Consider the following 25526-nt stretch of genomic DNA (forward strand, 5'->3'; position numbering starts at 1 on the left):
GTTTGCTTGTCGCTGTCACCTTCTTGGCCTTGTGCGTCCTCCTCCAGAGCGTGGAAAAGATACCGTCGGTCCAGTCGTTGGTGGCGACGTCCAGTGTGCCAAACATCTGTGGTGCCGTGATAGCTTTTGGATTCATTCTCATCTCTCTACAAAGAAGAAAAGAGTAGGGTCAGACAGATTTCTTCGCAACCATACAATAAGCACACTAGTACACTGGCTGGCGACTTCACCTATCTGAAATAGTGAAGTTTACACCATACACCATAATTCCCTGAACACTCTTATACATGGGAAATTTTACTCCTCCTTGAATTACCAAATACACAAGGGGAATTGTTTACACTCCACCGCTATCTATACAACATTCGAGACACATTTTTCAATAAGCATCCTGGAAAATTAAGTATCATCCTTGATAACGTAAGGAGCCTCCATAAAACTCAGATTGTCGTTGCGGAAATGTAGGATTCTATGACCCAACTAACCTGTTACATTGAAATTAGCGGCGGAGACGGTCAGAAGCAGAACACAGACAGCTTTTCTGAACACTGAATTTGATAACCACACAAACTATAGCAGTTTCGTATAAAACATATTTCTGCTTCAACTCTTCTTGAAGCCCGAACGTAGTCGACAAATCAAATTCTATCGATAGATTTGCACTTTAAGAATAGATCCACTTTGTAGTTTAGGCATAACTACTTAGTTTTACAAATTCGATTTTGCAAATTAGAAAGTAGTTTTAGGGTATGTTGGTATCTCCTGTGTGAGTGAAATTCTCATACCAATTGTGCAAAATAGCCCCTTCACAGCAATTAAATTTATTTACGAAAATTGCACCTAGCTCACCTTAATTCGCCGTAAATGCACATTAATGTTGAGGCATCAAGCCTCAAGGCATGACAACTGTTAGTTTGACCTGAGCTAGAGTAGAAATTATACATTCACTGCTGCAAGTCATGTACCTGTGCGGTTCCCCACAATCTGTCATAGCCTTCATCAGCACGTGGATGCATTTAGTCTTGCCAGCGCCGCTAGGGCCGAGCGCCATCATGCCGTGTCGTACACGTTGAGTCTCGTACAGCTGAATTATCTTCAAGATCCACAGGGGATGGTAAATGAGGCCGGCTTCGTGAACCTGCAAGGAAAGCAATTTTTGTTTAAGTGCTTCGTTGCTGACTACCTCTTTCAGCCACTTAAACTGCACGGTCACCTATACAAGAATACCTTACCTGATGTTGTATAGCCGCTTCCAAATCTGGATAACCCGCCTTCTCGAGCACGATTCCGGGAAACAAATCGTTGATCAGCGACATGAAAAGCGGTTCGTCTTCATCCACGAGTTTCGAAAGGTTCATGTCACGCAAGACCCTCATCACGTGAAGCTTTTCCGGGTCCTCGGGGCTGGCTCTCTTCACCCCGCCCAAAGTACGCAACACGGAAAGGATGTTACGCAGACCGAAGTCATAATGGACCTGGCGTAAAAAGATTAGAGTTACAAACTCAACTTCATGCGTTCCACCCCAGAATTACCGGTGCATCCAGATCATAAGATCTCTACTGAAAATTCGCTACATGGGTACAAATAGGGTTGCATTTGAAACAAAGGGTGATTTGAAACACGTTTTAAACTGTGTTTTAAAGAAATGCCTTTTTGAAAAAAAGAAAATTGCGTTGTTTTAAAAGTTTGTCTAATTATGACATAATTGTGTAAATACTTTCGAAAAACATATAGTACGAACCTACAGACGATTTGCACCTAATAAAGTCGACGCATACGATATGGAGGGGGTGGAACATTCGAAATCGATGTTGGTTCGACAGTTATAGCGAGTAGATACAGATAATTGGTACGGAATGGGTGTTCTGATGATGATGACCGCCGACCGGAAAAATGCTACACAACAGTGTAGTCCTGGTTAAAGATATTTTTGGGCTGTTTATGACTGTGGTCGGAAGCCCTTATTCGAAGGAGCCATGTTTACCCTATATTCCCTATTGTCAATGACAATCCACTGTGATGCTACAATTAAAGATTTGTGAAGTCATGGCTATAAAAAAACACAAAAAAAAACACAGTAAAAAACATGTTTTGAACAAGGGACAAGTTTTAAACATGTTTGTTTTAAATTGATTTTTGTTTTAAATGCAACCCAAGGTACAAAGCAAATACGAGCGAATATAAATTCTTCAAATCTATACTAGGGTTACCATACTTTTGTGGATCAAATTCCGGACATTCTTTAGCGACCACTAGCGGATTTTACAATGATGTATGTACACTAGGGCTGTTCAAAAATAACTCATTTTCCCGGATTCCAGCCATTCACTGATTAAATTGTCAGGTTACCTTAAAAACGCTGCACACCAAATTTGGTTCAATTCTGACAAGTCTAGGACTCCGCAGATCCAATTAAAATTTTTAATTCATCAGGGAAAATTGGAAAAAAAAATTTCAAATTTTTTTGCCAACCCCATCAAATTGTTGAGCTGTCTTCAAAGACGATGCAAAACAAATTTGACTCAATATCGACCAGTAGCAGCGGAGTTATGTGAGTTTTTCGGTGATAATTCTCGGATTATCCACCGATACGGAGTCCTATACTTGTCAGAATTGAACCAAATTTGGTGTGCAGCGTTTTTTAGGGTAACCTGACAATTTAATCAGTGAATGGCTGGAATCCGGGAAAAAAAGGTTATTTTTGAACAGCCCTAATGTACACATTATCAGCCAATGCGACATCACACCAGCAAAGCTTCGCCAATCTACTGTATACAGGAGCGGAGTGAAACATGGGTTTTGAATCGCGACATCTCTAACGAGACCTCTGGTGATTGCTTGGATCTGCAACGGATTTCTTGACGGGCCGGATGAAATCGTCTGGTGGACCTAATTAAAAAATAAGCAAAGGCATTCAACGACGTTACCTGTTTTGAAAGTTGTTCCTCGCAGAGCTTGTAGAGGGTGTAAAACTTCTTGGAAAGGTTGACATTGTCGATGAAACCGCAGGACGCCAGCTTGACGCGGATGATGATAGCCCTGTCCGGCACCATCATGGCCACGGTACGGAACATGATCTTCAAGTTTTCCGGCAATTCTTGACGTCCAGCGTAGCCGGGGTTCTGAAAAACAGAAAAGGTTGAACGTCGCGGGAAGTCTATTCGGCGACAGCAAGGATACTAAATCACGATATGAATCGTTGCGAAATGCGGACAATCACTCATATCTGACATGTTAACGTAACAATACTACCATTAAATCACTACACGCGCAGGCAAAGGTAGCATTTAAGGTCCATTCAATATATAGAGAAGGTATCATACAGTATTTCCCGAGTCTCCAAAGCTATGGATATAAGTCTAAAATTTAGGAACAATGACACAGTCAATGCAGGAAGTTCATAAAAAGTATTTGCTCTTTTCTCAAACATGGGGTTATTTATGGGTGGCTCTCGAGCAGCAATTCAATTCTGTAAATAATACTCACTGATGACGCCCGAATTCGAATCAACTATCAGTTTTGATGATTAGAGCCGAGTGATAAGTGCCGATGTTTGTGAATCTCGTAGCACTCATTATTTTATACAATTGAATAGTATATTCATATTGAAATGAACCCGAATATTTTCGGCTGACACTCGTCGGGGGTAATCGTCAGCAACTAGTAGGGAATTGGAAAGAGCATTGTATATCAACAATCGTATCACAAAATATGACGTCACCAGCATGAAATTTGGGATAAGAAAGCGTTCAATGTACCGTAAATATAGTACGCCCCCATGTATAATACGCACCCCTAAAATAGCGTGTAAATTCTAGGAAAAAGCCTGTACCCATGTATAGTAAGCACCCTGCATTTTAGTACATGGATAGTTCCGATTTCGTATACGATGTCATTCTGTTTTGCGATGTCACTCTTGAACAATCATTACACAACGACAATCATTACAGACAATCATGATACAATTAGCGGGATTGTCTTTAAACGATAGTAGATAGCAGCCAAAGCCTGCGAGGCGGGCGGCGCAATAGCTCAGGCTAGCTACACGACATGGGCGACACGCGCTGGCTTAAAGTGATGCGCGATTGGAAACAAACATGAAGATAGGTGTGATCTCAAGTTTTTTATCGAGGGAGATTTTTTCCAAGGCTTGTTGTACCCATGTATAATACGCACCCCCCTATTTTAGGGCAAAACATCGTGAAAATTTTGCGCATTATACATGGAAAATTACGGTACTATTTTTAGAAGGTACACGAACTCCTTTTGTCGACACAGCCTTGGCCGGTGTATTTCGATAAAAGTCGACTCCGAGGCACACAAATGAAAGTGTGAACGGCCCCTCCCAACGACGCGAAATCTGTCGTCTCGATAAGTTTTCGCACAAGCGGAATTATCCAACGGATATTTGCCGATGGCAGAATTTATGGCCTTTGATTGCTCAGCATCAAGCTCAAGTGGATGAGTCAAGGGTGAGCTACTATTCAATTGTATATTGAAGTTTTGTACCTCCAAGCTCTTATTATTTTATGAACGAAACATATCTTTGAAATTCATTTCGTCACCGGAGGATCCTCGAAACCTCGATACGATGTGGCATTTTATTCAATACATACATCTTGCTCAGCCCTGTTCACCGTAATCAGTCGAGTATTGCCCAATTTCTAACTGGTATGCCACATAACCCTCGCACCACCGCCTGTATGTTCTCCAGACTCACCATGGTCAAGAAAATTCCAAATTCCCTGTCCATCCTGACGTTATCGCCGTCGGTGAAGATGAATTCGGACTTCTTCATTTTCTTACACTGGAGCACAATGTAAATCTGCTGCGCCGCCACAGAAAGCACGGGCAGCTCGATACGGTTGAATTCGTCGAAGCATCCCCACGAACCGGACTGGGCCAGGCCTGCAATAGGCAGGAGAAGCCGTTGATTAGGGGATTTCATCATGATCCACCATTTATGATTCCAGAGATTATACCTATGCCTAGCAAAACACTGCAGACCAAAACTGACTCGATTCCAACCAGTAACAGCCGACGCAGTGTCAATTGAAATTTTTGAATTTATTATAAAAAATAAAAAAAATACTTTTCAAATTTTACTGTAAACGCGGAAAAATCGTTAAGTTGCCTAAAAGAACGATGCATAACAAGTTTTGCTCACTTCCAACCAGTAGAAGCGAAGTTATTGCAGTTGAAAGTTTTGGATTTGCAAAAATAGCATGACGGTCGGAAAACCCAGAATTATTATTGAAAAACTCATATAACTTCGCTTCTACGGTTTGGAATTGCGTCAAATTCGTTTCACATCGTTTTCGTAGACAACTCAACAATTTCGTGGGGTTTACAGTAACATGTTCAAAATTATTTGTTATTTTTATCATAACAAATTGATTAATTTCAATGAGCTCTGCGTCGGTTCCTACTGGTAGGAATTCAGCCAAATTTGGTGTGCAGCGTTTTTAGGCAACCTAACAGTTTAATCAGAGAATCCCCGGGAACCAGAAAAAAAGTTATTTTTGAACGACCCTCCCGAATCAGTGAACCCAATTTAAAAAATTTCACCTATTTTCATAATTACAATTAGCCAATTTGCACAAGTTTAAAAAGGTAGCCACGTCCGATCAAGTATGCGATCCTCGGACCAAATCTATTTTTTGAAACCACTTACCCGGGTAGGCTACTCTACAGGCCTTCACATTCTACTTTCAATAGAAGCCGATGTGATATGTAATGGAAATCCCTACTGGTACTTGTGATCAGTATAAATTTACCGCATTACTTCTACTTCTACTTGACTACCGATGCCGGCTACTTCGGTAATAATCTTTGGTTACTAAACAACTTGCACCGCAACTGGAACAATTTGTGAATTCAAATTATTTGGCGCTTTTGAAAATTTGTCAAGTAAAAGGTAGCGTTGGATAGAATTGGCTCGTCATTACGAGCGATAGTTTACATCCAAAATTGATAGACCTACCTCAGAAATATCTAATTTTACCATAGTATTAATTCACATCATTTCTTTTACCTCTACCCCAGTTGGTAAAGAGTATGGAGCAGATCATTTGCTGTTCAGTACAGTTATTAAAAAACTACTGCACAATGTGTAATCCCTGCACATGAAATACCGTTGATTCAAACGAAAAAGATCACCTTTGTAGATACGGCCGAGCCCTCTGTAATCCATCTGATCCGAGCAGTTGAACACGACCACGTATTTGCCCAGGCATTTGCCCATGTCCTTGGTCGTTTCCGTTTTTCCTGTACCGGCCGGCCCGGCAGGAGCGCCGCCCATGCTCATACCCAGTGCCTGGGCCAGTGTGATGTAACATCTGTAATATAGTCGGAAATACATAATGACAAAATCAACTGGTGGACAACACGCAGCCCAAGGCATATGCAGGCATCAGGTAATCATAATCGATCACGACAATCACGGCATTTTCAAGTATTTGTAATCGCAATCGATCACATAAAAAAAGACCAAGTAATCTTAAGAACAATCAATTATTTCACATATCTGATCGATTTCTGCGATCTCTGCGAGTAATCCTGATACTTTTAAATGTAATGATGATCGACTACTTCGAGATTTTGTTGTAATCGTAATTGTAACGGCCGGAATCAACAGTAATCGTGATTGCAATCGATTACAATGATTCGGCAATCACCCTGTGTTTGTGTTTATGTGAGAGACCACACTCGGCCATATTGATTTCTATTTCACGAATTAAGGTTATATTAACGCAGCTATCGTCTCCTTCAACTGCTTTTGATTACTGTTTATTCGGGTCAAAGAACAAAACCATTTGAATATGAATTTGCTTTTCGCTGAAATCTACGAAATTGTAACAACGTTGGAGCAGCGCATCGAGACTACTTTGTTTGAAACGCACAAAGGATGTTAAGTGTAATTGATTAAATTTGAGTGGAGATTGATCTGCGCTGGCATATGTACTCATGTCAAAAGCTCATATAAATTCCGGGCATTTCCGGCGTGCACCGACCTGTCAGTAAGCGGTGTGATTACAAGACGCTCAGTGCAACCGGTATATTCGTTGCAGTAATCGAAATCGACGTCCGTAATGGATATCAGGCACCGGTCCGTGTCCTCGATAAAGTAGAACCGGGACTGTTTCAGCCACTCGAAATCCGAAGGCGATCTGATGTGCATTTTGACCTGAGATGGGAAACGCAGAAAATCATGACCGCTGCGCCATGCCGTGAAATCGAGGCGCGTTCAAAGTCACCAAATCGTCGAAGATATCTCTCTGGTGTACGTGGATGGTGATCAGCGTCTCGTACTTGGTACGTTCGTACTTGGTCAGCTCCGTCGTCGTCATGCTGATAAGATCGTTGAGAACTTTCAAGAAATAATCGTTTGTCGTGTTCATGACCTGTCGAGACAAACACATTCACAGCCTCGGCGTGTGATGATAATCATGCATCTATAGGCACCGTAAAACAATGTAACTCGGTCCCACAAAGCCAAGTTTGCGTTGTGTGATTATTAGGGCGATTTTTTTTTGACATGTCAAAATTGTAGCGTTAGTCAAAATTTGTCAAAATTGTTCACAAAGTCAAAATTATTTTGACATCTTCATTTCGTTTGTATCGTAGATTTTGCACTGTCGGTGAACTTATCACTTGATATTTTACGGCTTGTAGCCTACTTTATAGGCCTACCGTTGTAAACGTCCAATTGTCTGCTCATCGTGAATCATAAACGGTCAAATAGAACAAATAGGTAGACATGGTGTTATGGTCAATGTACCGCAATATCCTAACTGAAGAAAGACTTCTTGGGCATTGCATCATTCTTATATTAAGAAGCGCATGATGAAAAATTGTGATGTATACAACATTGTCAGAATGAAGCAACACGGTATGTCACCAGCCAACAGCTGCTGCTGTTGAACGTTCTATCTCCATTCTTGTCAAGCTTCTTAGTAAGGCTAAGGACATGCATTTTTTACCCAAGAATGAAGGAAAGTATCTATCGTTGTACTACAACAAATTTTATTTATTTTTACCGTAATACGTATTGTAACTACTGGAATTCTTCATAGGGCCAGATTTCGTTAAAATAATAGTTTTTTCATGTAAAAATTTCCCGGTTTCTAAGCCAAAAACGTTTTTTCATACCAAAATACTTCGTTGGGTCAGCCAGTTCCAACCAGAAATGAAGATAAGTGGTACCATTTTAACATTAACATTATTCACCTAATTTGCATACCTTAGGTGAAATTTGGTCAAAATTCAGTTCGTTTAGGTAAAAAAAAGTCAAAATTTTGATTTTTTAGGTAAAAATTTTCTTTTTTTTTCAGGTAAAAAAAAAATGCCCTAGTGATTAGGATAGCTTCGCTGGGTAAGCGGATAGTCGCAAAAGTGATTTAAGATCAAAATCAGAGATGATTAACGTGAATAACACCCCCCGCATAGATCTAAGACAAAATTAAACATCCCCAGGTCACGTTGGCAATTTTTTATTGAAGCTAATCGCTAGTGAAATACAATTAAGTTTGTTTTGCTGAGATATACTCAATGACTCACTGATAGAGAAAGTTTCCAGTGACATGGGGAAATCTAAGACAATTCAAAACGATTCTCACCGTGAAATTCTGTTTGAAAACACAATATAGTTCACTATTGGGGCTGAGTGAAGTCATTCAACTACTTGAATTTGGAAAGAGTGTAACTGTAATGAATACAGTCGAGTAATGAGACAAATTTTTACTGAATAACGAAATTCCACCTCTTCTTCCACTGAGAATTGTATTATCAACGAGAATAAGAGTTTCAACAGCATGGTCACTAAGTGGAATGACATAGGTACGGTCAAAATGATACCAAATTATCTTTAACGTGGTGTCGAACTGGCATTATTTCATATTGCAAGCTTCCACATCATTCCTTACTCTTATGACGTCACAAGGAGTAATACAGGGTTGTAACCAAGCCACAAGGCTCCGAGTCACAAGTCAATCTCACTTTTATAGTTTTGACTCAAGTCAAGTCGAGTCATTTTCAATTCACACCCGAGTCAAGTCATCGAGCAGAGGGTCGAGTCCGAGTCATAGCATTGTGACTCGAGTCCGAGTCCAAGTCATTGTGTTGACTGCTCAGTTTCCAGTTAAAGTCTTGTTAAACCCCCTTTTTATAACTCTGTTTGGTGATATCGAATGGTTCGGGTTTATAATATATCATTCTTACTCCCTTTTAGCAGTTTCTGGTCGCATTTTCAAGTATCAGTACCAATAGACGAAATCCCATTAGCGTGGTTACTTCGCTATTTTTAGAAGTTACAATGAAATGTCGGTCTTGGCCGTCTGAGTCTCGAGTCATATGACTTGGTTCGAGTCATGCGCAATGACTCGAGTCAAAGTCGAGTCAATACACAGATTGGCCCGAGTCGAATCATTTCCTTATTTTGAGAAAATGACTCGAGTCAAGTCGAGTCATCAGAAAATTGTGACTCAAGTCATTACAACCCTGGAGTAATACTCAAATACTCGACTCGATGCCTAATACTTGATTCCGAACCAAATGACTAATGCACTCGATTCTGTACAGCCTGATTCCCCACTCGCTCGCCTTACTTCACCATTAGATCGACTCAATCAAAAAATCAACGGGCGAATAGCGAAAAGCAGCTGATGTCTAATCTGAAACGATACCTTTTTGTCAGTCTTGCTGTTGGTGAGCGCCAATTCCGCGTCCCGCGTCCATATCATCTGAATGCCGAGCAGACCGCACTGCGAGATGACCACGTTCTCGAAATCAATTAGCTTAAAGTTTTGCTGGTCCGAGATGGCGTGATAAGCGTTACGGATGTAGGTGTGCATGGTGGCGCGCACCACTTCCAGAAGCTTCCCGAGCCAGATCTCTACGTTACCCTGCGAAGAAAGAGCGGATAATGTGAGTCGAAAAGCAGTTTTGCTACAAAAACCATAAAGTAACATCATAGACACTACACGCTACTTCAAGTGGGAATACAATATGAAGGGGTGAAAATTCCTCAAGTAGCTTCTGAAAGCAGATTAATCTGAAGTGTCGCATACTGCTTGTACTTACTCCTAGATGACCTACTTTAAAAATTTTAGAGTACATTTTCAGGGGCAACGTAAAATGACTAATGGCAGTGCAGATATGTCCGGTAAATAAAATTGATGCAGTTACCATGATATATTTCGCCTAGTTGCTATGACAATTTTCCAATTAACGCAAACGTATCTCAAAACCATTTTTTATTCAAGAAAATCCACAGTATCAAAAGTACCAATTTTATCCGTCAAGTGGAAGAAGTAACATAACAAAACCACCTCGGTAAATGGTAAAAGCGCCTCAGATATCCAATCATTCCGATCGAATAATACAGACTACAGCATGGACAAGTGATCGATGGACACATTCGAATATCAGGTAAAGACAAATGTCAATATCCTATACCTGGCACAAAACCGGTTCGCTGAGATCGACAGTTTCATTTTCCTGTGACTTGATCTGCAGGATGCGATCGTAGACCTTCTCGTCAAACGTGACGCGATACACGTTGTCGAACAAGCTGAGCAAGTGGCTTTGGATCGTGTGCGAGTCGCTAGCCTGACCGAGAATTTCGAGCAAGGCCGGGTCGGAAACGAAAAAAAATCTATAAACAACGTAACTAGATGAGTCGAAGCGAAATGGATTGGTAAGTAGCATATCTAATGCTTTTAAATTGAAATCTTAATTTAAGATGCATATCCAAATGCAGATGTAGTGATGAGTGAATACAAGGCTGTAATTTAGATAACGGACCAAAATCTTACCTCGATTTCGCCCACCGTGCGCACTACTCCATTTCATTACATGTCTACTTTAAACGCAATTTTCTGTTATTTTTCGTTCGCATGTTTTACATTTACAAAGTGGGTGTGTCCTTCCTATCTTTTCAATGTATCGCCATATTGTGACCAAGTCACATGTCAATCTTACTTTTATAGTTTTGACTCGAGTCAAGTCGAGTCATTTTCAATACACCACCGACTCAAGTCCGAGTCCAAGTGAGCCAGGCAGAGGGTCGCGTACGAGTCATGGTATTATGACTCGAGTCCGAGTCCAAGTCATTGTGTTGACTGTTCAAGTTTCCAGTTGAAGTCTTGTTAAACCTACTTTTTATAACTCTGTTTGGTGATATCGAATGGTGTGCATTTATATTATACTAATTTTCCTCACTTTTAGCAGTTTCTGGTCACATTTTCAAGTACCACTACAAATAGACAAAATCCCAATAGTGTGGTTACTTTGCTATTCTTTGAAATTACAATGAAATGTCGGTCTTGGCCGTCTGAGTCTCGAGTCAAATGACTTGGTTCAGTTCATGCGCAATGACTCGAGTCCAAGTCGAGTCAATATACATATGTATATTGACTCGAGTAGAGTCATTTCCGTATTTTGAGAAAATGACTCGAGTCAAGTCGAGTCATTACAACAATGCGCATGCAAATTCGAAGTTATCAAAGCTATTTCGTGTTAGAGTCCTAAATCGAATCTGGCATCAATATTATCGTGAAATCAAATCCAATTTTCATCTGGCCAAAATCTATACAAGTTTTTTTCTGAATCCAAACCAATACTCATTGGTCATTTACGGTAAGAAGCTACCATTGATGTAAATACTGCTCATATGATTTTCAAGCTTTACATGGTCGGTAACTTGCTTTCTGTCTCTGGCTCTTAAGCGTGACCCTTGGTCCCTAGGGATAGTCACCAACAACGGGGATTTGGTCTGAGAATAACGTTTAAAATAGTAAGATATATTTTTTTCGGGTTCACCGTTGTTATTACAGCGTAAACACGCATGTGGTGTACACAACGAAACCCTTGTTGCCCAACTCTCGAAAAGATGTACTCCCTGCCTTCAATGCAAGTAATGTTGTTTACCAATACAAGTGCCACTGTGATAGTAGGTATGTAGGACGTACATCTCAAAGATTGTTTGAGCGTATTAAGCAGCATATCCCAAAATTGATTCGGTCAAAAACATGCGCAAATACTCGCACGGAGCTTGCACGTCAGTGCAAATTGGCTGCCAAAACAGACTGCTATGACGATTACCACGCATATGCTTCGTCAATCGGTCAGCATTTGAGTGAAAACCTCGCCTGTGAACAGCACTATGATGACAATATGTTCACTGTCATTGCGCGTGGTTTCATCTAAAAGTGCTGCAGTCTACTATTATTCAGTTGAACAAACCTATTTTATGTAGACAAAAAGATTTCCTCTATAACCTACAAATTTCTCATTAGTACATGTGTTTCGTGCGTGTAACTGTTTATTTACGTATTGCGTTGCTACTATAGTACCGTATGTCCGTATACTTCATAGTTTGTTATTGTTGCCATTGGTACAATGCGAATTTCATGGTTTGTGATTTTGATTGTTGCGTCATACTTTGCCTTTTTGGTTTTGCTTTTAAATCTGTTTAAATCCCTTTAGTGTGCCGTTAACTCTTGAAAAGAGGCACCCGAAAAGTCTTCGAGTTAATATATATTATTATACAATGGATAATGTATTGAAAGCTATATTCAAGTTCTGTACCACGAACCAGCTATTTAAGATATATTTCGTAATGAGTGCCATCAAACCTGGGGAAGATGAGTCGCTTTTTCTCGAGGTATCCTGTGAGCGATTTCTGACACATTTCCAGTTGTTCCAGCAAGTGAGGCAGAAGCTGCGCCAGGGTGTCGTCTCCCGTACAGCACTGCACGATGTTGGTGGTCTCGTGCGCCTTCTGCATGATTTTCTGCCACGATTTGTCGATGTTCGCAAATCGTTTCGCTTCCTGTGGAACAAAAATGCAAAGGCCAGGTTAAGACAGGGGACACCGACAATGAGCGAGAGAGAGAGGGGCTTCTACAGGGTAGGGCGTTGCCAAAGCGGATCACTGCTCAAAAGATCTGGTCATCAACGAAGTACTTTTACTTCAAGAAATACGCAAGTCAGTTTTGTCTACTTGTACTACCTACTCAAATAATTACGCTTTTAGAATACTTCCCCTTCACAGATTTTGACGCTGAACTACTTATTAACAACCGAGCTGATTACAAGCAAAAGTAACGATTTTCAAGACACGTCGAATTCACTTCAAGCGGAATGACAAAAATGTTCTGAAAAGAACCAGACAGGGTTGTAACCAAGTCACAAGGCTCCGAGTCACAAGTCAATCTCACTTTTATATTTTTGACTCGAGTCAAGTCGAGTCATTTTCAATTCCCGCCGAGTCAAGTCAGCGAACAGAGGATCGAGTCCGAGTCATGGTATTATGACTCGAGTCCGAGTCCAAGTCATTGTGTTGACTGCTCAGTTTCCAGTTAAAGTCTTCCTAAACCCACTTTTTTAACTCTGTTTGGTGATTTTGAATGTTTCGCATTTATAATATATCAATTTTCCTCACTTTTAGCAGTTTCTTGTCGCATTTTCAAGAACCAGTACCAACAAACGAAATCCCAATAGTGTGTTGGCTTCGAAATTACAATGAAATGTCGGTCTTCGCCGTCTGAATCGTGAGTCAATGACTTGCTTCGAGTCATGCGCAATGACTCGAGTCCAAGTCGAGTCAATACACAGATTGACCCGAGTCGAGTCGAGTCATTTCCGTATTTTGATAAAATGACTCGAGTCGAGTCATCCGAAAATCGTGACTCGAGTCTGACTCGAGTCGAGTCATGACTCGAGTCATTACAACCCTGGAACCAGAGTGAATAATTTCGTAAAGTAGATTTTGCCGAGAGGTTACATTTAGAACTGCAAATCGGCGATCATTACTTCCGAACTTCAAGTTCAAATAGATACGGGTCAAACGCATCTCAGAAGCAGGGATTTCCAGAACTTATGAAGTTCTAGAAATCCCTGCTCAGAAGCGCATCACAGACTATGTAGCTATAGTTACACACGAAGAGCCTGCAAACCTGAGGCAGTTGCTTTGCGATATCTCCGCCGACGAACACAGCCTCCAGGTACACCCACAGGTTCTGCACCACAAGCCAATTCTCTATAATTTCCGTGGTGCTGGAGAGCTTGTGGACCCACGCTTGGATTTGCGGCTTGAAAGGCGCGTTGTATCTGGAATTTATTGGGATATGAACAATGTGAGGGTTTCTATATATCGGGTTTAACAATCTCAATCCAAAGATAGACAGCATTGCACACTATGATAGTCAAGTATGATGAGTTCTGGAATCACACACTCTCGTAGTTTTCAAGGTTTATCTATGGAACCGAATTGCGAACAGGTATGTCGAAAATCATTTCCTCCACACACCACGAGAGTTAAGTACAATGAATTAGAGAATCACACCACTTCGATGTTCAAGATGGCGGCGGTATCACAATCCTTATAATTTATTTTTGTTATTATTGTTTTCAATCTAAAAAGCACACCTATTGCTCATCAGCGAAGCCAGGATCATGAGCGAGTCTTCCATGAGCGCCACTGCCTCCGTGATATCAGTTCCTTTCAGCAGGAGCTCGCCGCGCGCTTTGAAGTTGCTGAAACTGAAGATCTGCGCAGCCCAGTCCGATATGACTTGCTTCAACTTGGCTTCAATGTCGCGTTCCTTCACGGCACTAATGCAGACGTCCTGGTCGGTGCAAAGTAAGCATTAACGCCTCACAATGCAAGAACATTTGTGATGTAATAATAATGACTAAGAACACCTCACAATGCAAGAACATTTGTGATATAATAATGATGAACATTCCTATGATTCGATAAAATGCCGTTTAAATTTAGTGATAGAGCAAAATGAAGTTTGAGGTTGCTATTCTTTTCAATCACAAACGCTTCCCACCTCAATATCTTCCTTGTTCTCCAGCAACGGAGCCTCCATAATATTCCTCAGTTGGAAGTTTTCATTCTCAATGTCGAAAGTGCACTTGGTGATGCCTTCGATGCGGTCCCAATGACGTTTCATCATAGCCTGAAAAAAGATCAATGAATCACTTTACAAACCAAAACAGCATCTTCAATTCAAGGGAGAAATATGATCGAAACAAGTATACCTGTGATCATAGGGGACGAAGAAATGATATTTATGGAGACAACAAATGATTATCTTGGTCATGGAAAAAGAACTTGTATTTAGAAAACACAGATGTGGTCAAAGTACTCAGGGTTTCTAATCCACTGTTTCTGATGTGTTAAGAAATTTGAGGTATGGCGACTACCCGGCTAGGCCATATCGAAAGTAGAATTGCTCGAGGGGTCGCATGTCTTTAGCAGTCAATCTGAGGTGTGACTGATGACACTACCTACAAGTACAGTCTTCAAAAATGGATTCAGTTACTGCGATATTCCACTACTATTCCACTATTAAGACAATTTCACACATAAAAGCGATGCAAACATATCATGCAACTACTTTCTACTTAACCGTAATAAATTTCAAAGCGTAAAAAGTAAGTCTTGCCTAAAAACCTGTTCAGGCAAAAGTGAAAGTAGTTCTAGTGGGCAAATCCTACTGGAGTACTCTGCAAATATATATGCCCTTTGTTACTGAGCACCTCTGATAAATGGTACCGCATTATTAGATTCAACAGATTCTATACAAAATGAAAATTTACCCATTTACCTATGTGACATTACAGCGTCAAGAATTGATGCAAACGCCGATACCACTACTAAAACAACATCATAGGAGTAAAAATATTACGTCATTAGACATCATCTCCAAAAGCGGACAGCACTCGTTGAAGTCATCAATACGCTTTTTCAAATCCAGGAACGCCTGCCACTCCTTCAAAGCCTTCGGAAGCTTACGGCACCTGAAACGCGACCGGCAATAACAACAGAGAATGGCAATCGCAATTTTGCCGGGGAGTTACTTGTTCTGGAAGTCGAGCAGTTCCTGGTTGATCTTCTCGATGTCGAGTTCCGACCAGAGGATGTCGTAGTAGCCGTTGACGCTGTCGATGACGGTGTTGTAGAGACCGTAGAGTTTTTGCAGGAGCGAAAGCTCGCGCTTGATGCGCTGCAGGTCCGCGTATTCTGAAAGCAGGTTTTCACAGGAGGTCAGTAATGAATATTTCTACTTTTTGCAGTGCTCTAAGGCGGTGGTTCTCAAACTTTTTTAGACACGCCCCCTTTATGAGAGTGAAATTTCACGCCCTCCTTATCGTGATGTCAAAAAATATTGAAGAGAGCAATCATAATGCTAGCAATCCCAACGGATAGTTTGATGGCACTGAAGGTTATGACTGTTGATGAGAGAATTCTGAAATAAGAAATTATGACAATAGACAGAGCAATACCCATGAAAAAGGGGTAAATCGCGTGGAGCACGAAAATTTTTTTAAGTTAATTGTGGCTTCGCCTCCCCCCCTCCATCGGACGCCCCCCAGTTTGAGAACCACTGCTCCAGTAGGTTTCTAGACATATTCTGCTTCTACTTAATGGTTTTTGATGAGAAAGTACTTAGTACGCTTTGGATTTTGTAGTAGACAGTATTTTTGGATAGGTTTGTGTTAGATTTTGTATTGTTACTAGGCATTTTGTAGTAGAGCAGGGGTTTTCGAACTGGGTTCCACGGTCAACTACCGTACGATCAGCATTTTGACCATATTTCTCCCAAATATCCCTCTTACTGTGACTTGAAGAAAGTGGGATCTTAAAATATGGTAACCCTACCTACCTAGAGTTGAGCTTGATGTGGTGACCTTTTTCTTTTATTTTATTAATCGGCTTCTGAGGGGGTCCGCGCAATCGCTCACAAAACTTGAAGGGATCCGCGACCACCGCAGTAGAAGGAATGCTGTACCTTTTAATAACCACTACTACAAAAAGTATGTGATGCCTCGCCAAATCTACTTTGTGCAATTTGAGTATTTTAGATACCGCTCATTTTCTACTACGTCAGGTTGCATATCTTGCAAATCGCTACTTTTACTTGTAACCGATTGGAAATTTCTAGTATTGCTTCTTCTTGTAGTTGAGCAGCTGACTACTTTGAGAATTTCTGCACTTGGAATAGGCCTATTACCCTAACCCGCAACGACACACGAGCAACCCCGAACCCAGGATTGTAATGACTCAACTCGAGCCACGATGTTTTGATGACTCGACTTGACTCGAGTCAATTTTTCAAATGAGAAAAATGACTCGAACCGAGTCAATTTTTGTATTGACTCGACTTGTACTCGAGTCATTGTGCATGACTCGAACCAAGTCATATGTCTCGAGATTAGGACGGCCAAGACAGACATTTCATTGTAACTTGGAATAGTAAGGTTACCATATTATTGGTATTTCGTCAATCAGTCCTGATACGCTACGTGGAAAATAGGGCCAGAAACTGGTAAAACTGAGGAAAATTGCCATATTATGAATGAGCCATTCTATATCACTCGAGCAGAGTTGAAAATTGCGAGTAGAAGCGGATTGAACTCAAAACTGAACAGTAAACATAATGACTTGGACTCGGTCTCGAGTCAAAACACTATTACTCAGACTCGACTCTACTAGCTGACTTGGACTATAAAAGTAAGATTGCCTTGTGATTCGGAACCTTGTGACTTGGTTACAGCCCTGCCCGAACCTTAACTAGAGCCTGTGATACGCATCCACATATGGTCATGGGGAACACGTTTCATTACGGTGTGTATCAAAGTTGTGATTGATTGATCAATATTGATGGGGTACACTAGAGCGATTTTCTAATAAATGTATCCGTATTGGCCAAATACCGGGGAACCAAAATTCACATGCTTCTGTTTTTCGATCGTTGTGTCAGGAATTTTCAAAACTTCCTCCATTATCACCCATTCCAGAATATTTTTACCACGTAAAAATATATGCCCCACAACTTACCGGTGACGTGAAGTCCGAACAGCTCCTCGCCACCAGAATAAGTCGTGTACTTTCTCCACAGCTCGTCGAACCGCGTCTGAAATATTTGCAAGCGGTCGCTGGCTTCGCGAGGCGCCAGGCCCTGCATGTTCGGTCCCCTGCACGGAACGAAATCGGGTTGGTAATGAGCTGAAAAAAGTCAGAGGCAAGGCCGTACTTTTCCTCGTAATCTCCGTAGAACTGGCCGACGTCGACCTGGAACTTTTCGACGCCAGAAAGCAAATCCTCTTTGAATCCGGGCTGGACTTTTAGCAACGTGGTCTGCACGTTCACGACCTACCAAAAAAATGAAAGGTAATCAAGTAGCCAGTATCGATACTCGAGTAGAAGTAGAACTGTATGAATTTCTACTCAATTATGAGTGGAAGTAGCGATATCTGAGACATGTCATAACTACTTTGAGTATTAATAGCATGATGATCGGAAAAGTACTGAGTAAACAGCATCAAAAGTAGACTTGGTCCAGGAGTCGCTTCCTTCTAGCGGTTTAGCAGGTAATATTTGGGGTTCAGGATGGTCCAGATCGAGAATAGCGCACCGTCACTGAACACCTGTCCACCCGTCCAAATGAAAAACAGAAGATCAAGCGATACCTGCGCCATGAGATTCTTCCACCCGTACGCCAGGCCGTCCACTCTCTCGGCGTTGCCGTCGTTGAAATACAGCTCCAGTTTGTTGAGCAGAGCGTAGGACTCTTCGGCCGGTCCGATGTTCATGTCGATCTTGATCTGCTCTTCCCGAATCTCCTTCAAGGCGGACATGGCGCCGCGTACGTCGTCCAGGTCGTTGATGGACCGACTGCGGTAAAATTGAGCCATTAAACACGATCCCTGGGAGCCCGTCATTTTGATGGTGACTACCATGCTACACATTGACTTCCACAATTTCTTATTCACTATTCATAAATTTTGAGACCGGACAATAATGATGTTCAAAATTAGCTTTTTTGTCGCATTTGGCGGTCTCTCCGAGTAAATTCTTAGGCGTCCTTGTATAAAATGCTGCACTCCAAATTTGGGACGATACCGACCGCTAGATGCAGAAGAAAACCAAATCGAAATTTCAGATATAATAGTGTTTACGGTGGCTTTGCTATGACCGAAAATCGTGCTCCAGTTACTGAAGGGGAATTACTCCTGTTTTCATCTCGAGATGTTATCGTATTTGGATGAAGATATCACTAATTGTTGAAAATATATTTTGATTAGCTGGGAATTACATAACTTTATTAAAGCCTCATTAACACCATGGTGATCATAATTTGTAAATAAAGTACTTTCCAAACAGAAATCGGAGACCACAAAAAGGAATTCCACTTAAACGTTGGTACAATGCGTGCAAATATATTTTCAGAGTGATAGTCAACATATCAAAGTATTTTTGTCACGCCAATGTAGACTTCACGTCACCAAAATGTTGTATTATTTACAATGCACTATGATATTTGCATTTCGACCTACATATAACGGTACAAAGCAAATTTCTGATACACACGCAGAGATTGTGAAAAAATCCTCACCCCAAACGCTTGCTCAAATTCTCCATGAAGTTGAAGATGTGATCCATGGACGAGCCGGCCTTGTCGTTCAGGGCGCCGCCAAAAGCGCGTTTCCAAGCTCGGCATTCTTGAACCAGGGCCAGTTTCAGTTCGTCGGTCAAGAACAGCACCGACCCAACCCGGTAGCTGTCGGGCAAGTCCCCGACGTTGGATTCCATGTTGTGGTAATACCTGTAATGTGTGAGGTGTGATTAGAGAGATATATCATAGGCAGAAAAGTTATCAACTTTGGTTGGCGTGGGCTTACAGAAGGAGTTTGTGTACCATCTAAGAATAGTACATTGGGATTAAGCGCTCTTTACTGCCCCAATTATTTGGAATTTCATGCCGGCGGCATCATATTTTGTGATCCGATTGTTGATATACAATGTTATTTCCAATTCTCTACTAGTTGCTGACAATTACCCCTGCCGAGTGTCAGCCAAAATTATTTGGGTTCATTTCAATATGAATATACTATATATTGAAGTTCTGTACCTCCGAGAAGCTCTTCAAAAATATTCGAGTTTATTTCAATATGAATATACCATTCAATTGTATATTGAAGTTACTGGTAGAGCGCAACCTAAATTATTTGGTTAGCTACCATTGTACTTCAGGCGCAGCAGATCCGTCAATCTGCTGCGACCTACAAGAAGCTTTTCAAAAATATTCTGGTTCATTTCAATATGAGTATATCATTCAATTGTATATTGAAGTTATGTACCTCCAAGAAGCTCTTCAAAAATATTCGGGTTTATCTCAATATAATTATATTTATTGAATTGGATTTTCTCTACTATCCCGACCCCATCCCATACGGAATCTTGCATTTCAAGTGCGGCACCATTGACAAAACCACGTGCAAACAAGAAACAAACCTAATTTGCCCCTCGAACTCTGAGTAGAGCGGCTCCTTCTTATTGAATTCCTCGACTTTCTCTTGCGGGTCGTCTTGCCAGAGCTCGCTGAAGTAGCTGAAGTTTGTCAGCAACTGCCAACATATTACAAATAAACAGCCGATCGCGATCAGACCGCAAAGACAGACTTACCGCGTCGCAATCGGTTTTCAGGGAGCTGATAACAGAGTGCAGAGCCACGACGACCTTCAAAACGTCTTTGTGCTCGCTGAAACAACACAAAGAACAATCAGAGTCGTACAAACTAACAATTTAGTTAGTTCCAGTTCTAGTTCTATTCGCTGATTGTGAAGAGTGACTAGTTCCGGTTCTACTAGCAGATTTTGAAAACTGAATAGTTCTCAATTGTCTATTGCGATAAAACTGTTCCCTGTTCGACAATTTTGCTTGATTCCTTATGCATTTTTGACAATGAATCCTAAATTCGTTTAAAATTGCTGTTCAGATCCAGTTTAAGGGGACTAGCAACCCAAAATTTTTTTCTGGTAGGAAATATTAACATTGTATCTCTGCTGTCACCTCATGGCCTTATTTAACCCATACAATAACTAGAAACTGCACAATTTCAATTTTATTTTCCTTTGATAATGGTTTTTTTTTCAAGTTCCAACCAAAAGATTGCATGTTTCGTCCGATTTCTATATAAAATATATGGTTTGACCGTTATAAAATATATCAATCTATATTATCTCCGGGTACAAATTTGTTAGATTGTTGTCAGTTGTCATTCTAGCCTTCTGGCACTCATTCTTATCATTACATCGGTAACACTTATTCATTGACTTTTTATGTTTCAAATATTTGATAGTCGTTTTCTCCATTGTAAAATTTTGTTACGTCACATCACGGTAAACCAAAATTCTGTATGAAATATTTGTCGTAAATGTGTCACTCAAGGTTTTTTAGAAAGGCTGAGAGTCAGACCCGTGCTATGCTAAAAGTTTTTAGTCATGGGTCTACCATGCGAAGAGGTACAGAACGTCACAGTAAACTTACAGCAAATGTATGACAAAAATTGGGATTTTTTTGAATTTTTAAATTTCGAAATGAAATTTCTCCAAAATGGGTTGTACATAATCCTTGAAATTTTAGCATAACACAGCACTGTCTTAGTACTTCCTAAAGAAGGCATTATATCGGAAAAAGGACTTCACAATATCGAGATTTTGCATTCCCCGTGTCGGTGCATTTTCTGTCCTTGAAATCCAAAAAAATCCACAATCTGCGGTGTAGAACGAAATTTTTTTGTTTTTTGTTTATGGCACAGCGACATCTAGCAACTGTGAAAATTCCATGGTGATGGGGGTAGCCATCCGAAATTTAGGTTTTCGGGTTGCTAGTCCCCTTAAAAGATAAATACTTCTTCGTATGTTGATCCACATATGCCATGTCTTGGTGTACTTGATTGAACCCAATAGTAACATTCTCAAACAGTGTGTCAATCAAACGTGTTTACATTTCAACATAGCACGCGCAAGTAATAATTTCGCGAGATTCCCAAGCTCCGTTACATTGAGCCCACCTGATTTGCTTATCAACGGCCTTTATGACTTTCACTTGAGGCTTGATATCTTCGCCCATTTTTCGAGCCTGTTCCGCCTCCATATCCTGTTGAAGCTTGTGCAGGTCCGCATACTTCCACAGCACCACGTCCTTGGTGGCCGTCAAAATCATGTCTATGGCTCTGTTCAGCGACGCCTGACAAATGAAACGTGTATTCGCACGTGGAAAGGATGAAACTGAGCGGGAAACTCTTTATATAATCACCTGAATGTCTTCCAAGCTCGGCTTGAGGACGATGCTTGGCAAGGACAGCACAATGTTGGATTTGAAGAGAGGCGGTTTGGAAGAGTCAGACTTCTCCGTGCTAAACGGTGTGCTGGTCTGGTACTTGTTGAACGTGGACTGCAGACGGCGTTTGATCAAATCCAGGGATTGCCTGGTCGATTTTACCTGAAAATCACACCGTCGGAGTTAATTCCCGACCGGTAATTTTATTCCTCAAGTTCAGTTTGACATGAATATTGCCGAGATTAGGTTCCTGGGAGTAGAAGTATAGCTAACCAAAGTATTATAAGTTTAGCTGGCTGGCTTCTTAATCTGGAATCCTCGTTCTCCTGGAGAGATCTTCTTAAACGCAAATATTACACAAGACATACGAATATATTTCAGACGTTGATACCAGTAGATTTAGCAGATGAGTCCACTGATTATCTGGAATCATGGGTTTTATACTTGACGCAATTTACTCCAGGACAGAATGTCTCTAGGTTGCCAGAGTACGACACTATAATATACGAGATATACACTTCATGGTTGGACGATAACAGGGATCGCCTGCAATATCTACAGAGGTAGTCAATGTAGTCAGATTTGCTACTAAAGTAGAAGTTATTCATAATAAAAAGCAGTACTAGCTATTTCTAAGACACGTCAAAACTACTGAAAGAAATGAAAACTAAGGTCTCAATAATGCCATAAGAAGTTTCAAACGGTAGATTGGTGGCTGCTAAAATTGCAAGATGCATCCCGCAACTAACGCAAAATGGGTACCTTAATGAGGTTACAAATAAGTACAATCTCCTTATGACAATTTCACACATAAAGACGATGCAATTTTACTGTAAAAGTAGGCCTACCTTACACTTTTCAAAATATAAAGTGCCAAAAGTAGGTAGTTTTGCCTGAAAAACTGTTCAATGAGAAATGGAAATGACCACCCACTGGGTTTGTCAACAACATGCAATGCTTAAAAAAATTAGATTCGGTTTTGAATCAAATTCAAACACACAGGTGACTTCAGCATTTAACCAAATCTTTTCTTGAGTTTCAGACACTCAATTTGACTCACTGATTAAATGATGGGCTAAACCCTAATCTATCATTAGATGCATGATTTTTCCACACTTTATCCACTAAAACATTGTACAAAATCTACAAGCCATACCATAGCGTCGGTGTTCCTTTGACACACGTGTCCCAGAAGTGAGTAATACCACACTGGCATCGTCTCGGATTTGGCCTGAGCTTTCAAGCCTTCCAGTTCCGCTTCCGTGTATCGGGACTCCAAGATCTACACAGACAGATGAGAAGAGCATGACTCAATCTGGCAATCCTATGCGTCATGAGAGATCATTCGTTTAATAATATTTCCTTCAGTTCAAAATACCAAAAGAATGCGATAAAATAAAAACCTATCAGTCGAAACGACTTGTAACAGAGTTGCGATAAGACATCCATGATCGAAATAAATTATTTTTTAACAAATGATAATATACCACAGATATTTGTCTTGATCATGGGTTACCTCAGTGTCCTTATTTCTGAGATTTATGATCATTTTTAGGCCTTGTGATTACGACTCAACAAAAGTGTTGTTTTTTTGGTCATCACTTTACTAATTTTGTGATTTGTCTGGCTATTCTTAGTTTACCATTCATGTCCATATGGCACCCTGGATATAGAGGTGATGACCGAATGAATACCATGGAGATCTAGTAAAAACCAAGCCTGCCGAGTTATATTTTGACTAAAAGCAGGGAACGTGGAATTCACATCGGCCTATTCGATCCAATTCAGACAAAATATTGAAATCACATTTTTGTTTAGTTCAAATCCAAATCCTTGCTTGTTACAACAAGTTGAGTCCCAAATTTCTTCAAACTGAATAAAGATTCTCTCTCCCTCGCCTACATAGGAATTTTTCCGCCTAAAAATGCGACTCACGTCAATAATTTCAAAAACGGCCCTCTCGACAAAATCGCTTCCAGTGACAAATCGCTCGGCTGAAATCACCACGGTCCTGTCGGTCTTGTCCACAAATTCTTCACAAGTAATCGGCTTCTCTTCGGGCAAGTCCACCAACGCGGTGGACGCCATGTCGTCCAATGTCGCGTCGATGCGACAGTCCATGATATCTTGAATCTGTGACCAGATTGACGTAGTTGAACAGAGCGATGGCACGTCACTTGCCATGATACCATATCACACGAAACAACTGCATATCAATCAAATTCAACGTTATACAGAAAACTGTTCAGTGCTCACGAAAGTTGGCCAGAATTGACCCCTGAGCAATGCTAAATGTTAGCATCGGCAACTTCTAATCATAGGAGATTAATTCACTCATATTTACAGAATGATGAACTTTAGCCTTCAATCCCTATTACCGGTAAGTTAAATGGCTGTATCACTACCATAACTAGCGCTCATTGTCACGTCTCAACAGTATGAAGGATTTGAAAATTTCAAATAAGTACCTCATATGAAACCACATGGGGAAACGATGGCAATGAATTAACATTAAATATATATTCAGGTATTTCATGACACACGGTCTTTTCGTAATGGAATACGGAAGCCAATCACCACTTTACAGAAATTTCATTTCCTTTACAGCATGTTTTGAATGCTCTGACACGAACGATCATCAAATTATTCAATCAAATCAAATCGTTGAGCCCATCCCCAGTCGTAACTTTATTAAGCAATGACCATGAAAACCGACATAACGAGATTACTAGATGAGGAGCCTAAAATCTCACTCTTTTGATCAGTATCTTCAAGTCGTCCATGGCGTCAAACACGTCCTTGATGTACTTGTCGATGTTCAACGAGTTCCAGTTGATAATCGTCAGGCCCGGGCCGATACAGTCTTCCACGCGGACCACCAAAGGCTTCATCAGCGGCATCAGGAGGGGCTGGATGCTGGCGACGGTCTGGTCGAAGGCTTTCAGCATCTCGTGCAAGTCCACCTTGAAATACATCGAAATGTCTGTATTCTAAGGCAATGGCGAGTGACAGCTAGCGGACATTGATAAATTAAGATTCGACAAAAGTCCTCCAGAATTTCATGTGCTGCATTCAGAATTTCAGAATTTTATATACCGATCGTATTCAGGAAAATTATACTTGATATGTAACGGTAGAATCTATCATCGTTATGTATAGATATTAAGATTCACACGTTTTATCAGCATCTGCTATACACCGGAGAGTTTCACCATATGCGGCCAGAGAGAACACCAAATCTTGAAACTTCTTCCTTGAACATTTTGGTGCCAACAGCCCAATTTTGCATTTATATTTTAGAATCGATTGACAAAAATTAAATTCTCACTTAACGTCTAGAATTCAGAGTGCAATTCAAGTCACACTCTGCAATTTTCCACTTGA

At 40.7% G+C, this 25526-nt stretch overlaps 1 protein-coding gene across 1 annotated transcript in view; it reads right to left on the reverse strand.

The window, feature by feature from the left end:
- Positions 1–25526, reverse strand: part of LOC145443022 (dynein axonemal heavy chain 5-like) — a 74339-nt gene that overhangs the window by 32626 nt on the left and 16187 nt on the right. Inside the window, exons 18-44 of the mRNA XM_080321005.1 lie at positions 24896–25105; positions 24078–24275; positions 23299–23424; positions 22119–22304; positions 21874–22049; positions 20484–20559; positions 20313–20425; positions 19414–19623; positions 18488–18692; positions 18052–18170; positions 17856–17992; positions 15875–16037; positions 15703–15814; positions 14842–14970; positions 14432–14631; positions 13960–14113; positions 12637–12833; positions 10457–10655; positions 9685–9903; positions 7258–7404; positions 7015–7187; positions 6161–6339; positions 4722–4909; positions 2929–3123; positions 1233–1475; positions 966–1138; positions 20–146 (exon numbers count right to left, since the gene is read on the reverse strand). Coding sequence (XP_080177131.1) covers positions 20–146; positions 966–1138; positions 1233–1475; positions 2929–3123; positions 4722–4909; positions 6161–6339; positions 7015–7187; positions 7258–7404; positions 9685–9903; positions 10457–10655; positions 12637–12833; positions 13960–14113; positions 14432–14631; positions 14842–14970; positions 15703–15814; positions 15875–16037; positions 17856–17992; positions 18052–18170; positions 18488–18692; positions 19414–19623; positions 20313–20425; positions 20484–20559; positions 21874–22049; positions 22119–22304; positions 23299–23424; positions 24078–24275; positions 24896–25105 — 4554 coding nt within the window. The remainder of the gene's footprint in view (positions 1–19; positions 147–965; positions 1139–1232; positions 1476–2928; positions 3124–4721; positions 4910–6160; positions 6340–7014; positions 7188–7257; positions 7405–9684; positions 9904–10456; positions 10656–12636; positions 12834–13959; positions 14114–14431; positions 14632–14841; positions 14971–15702; positions 15815–15874; positions 16038–17855; positions 17993–18051; positions 18171–18487; positions 18693–19413; positions 19624–20312; positions 20426–20483; positions 20560–21873; positions 22050–22118; positions 22305–23298; positions 23425–24077; positions 24276–24895; positions 25106–25526) is intronic.

Source organism: Botryllus schlosseri, chromosome 7 (assembly GCF_051294905.1).
Source record: "Botryllus schlosseri isolate E-star chromosome 7, Bs_hap1, whole genome shotgun sequence".
NCBI classification, from domain to species: Eukaryota; Metazoa; Chordata; class Ascidiacea; order Stolidobranchia; family Styelidae; genus Botryllus; species Botryllus schlosseri.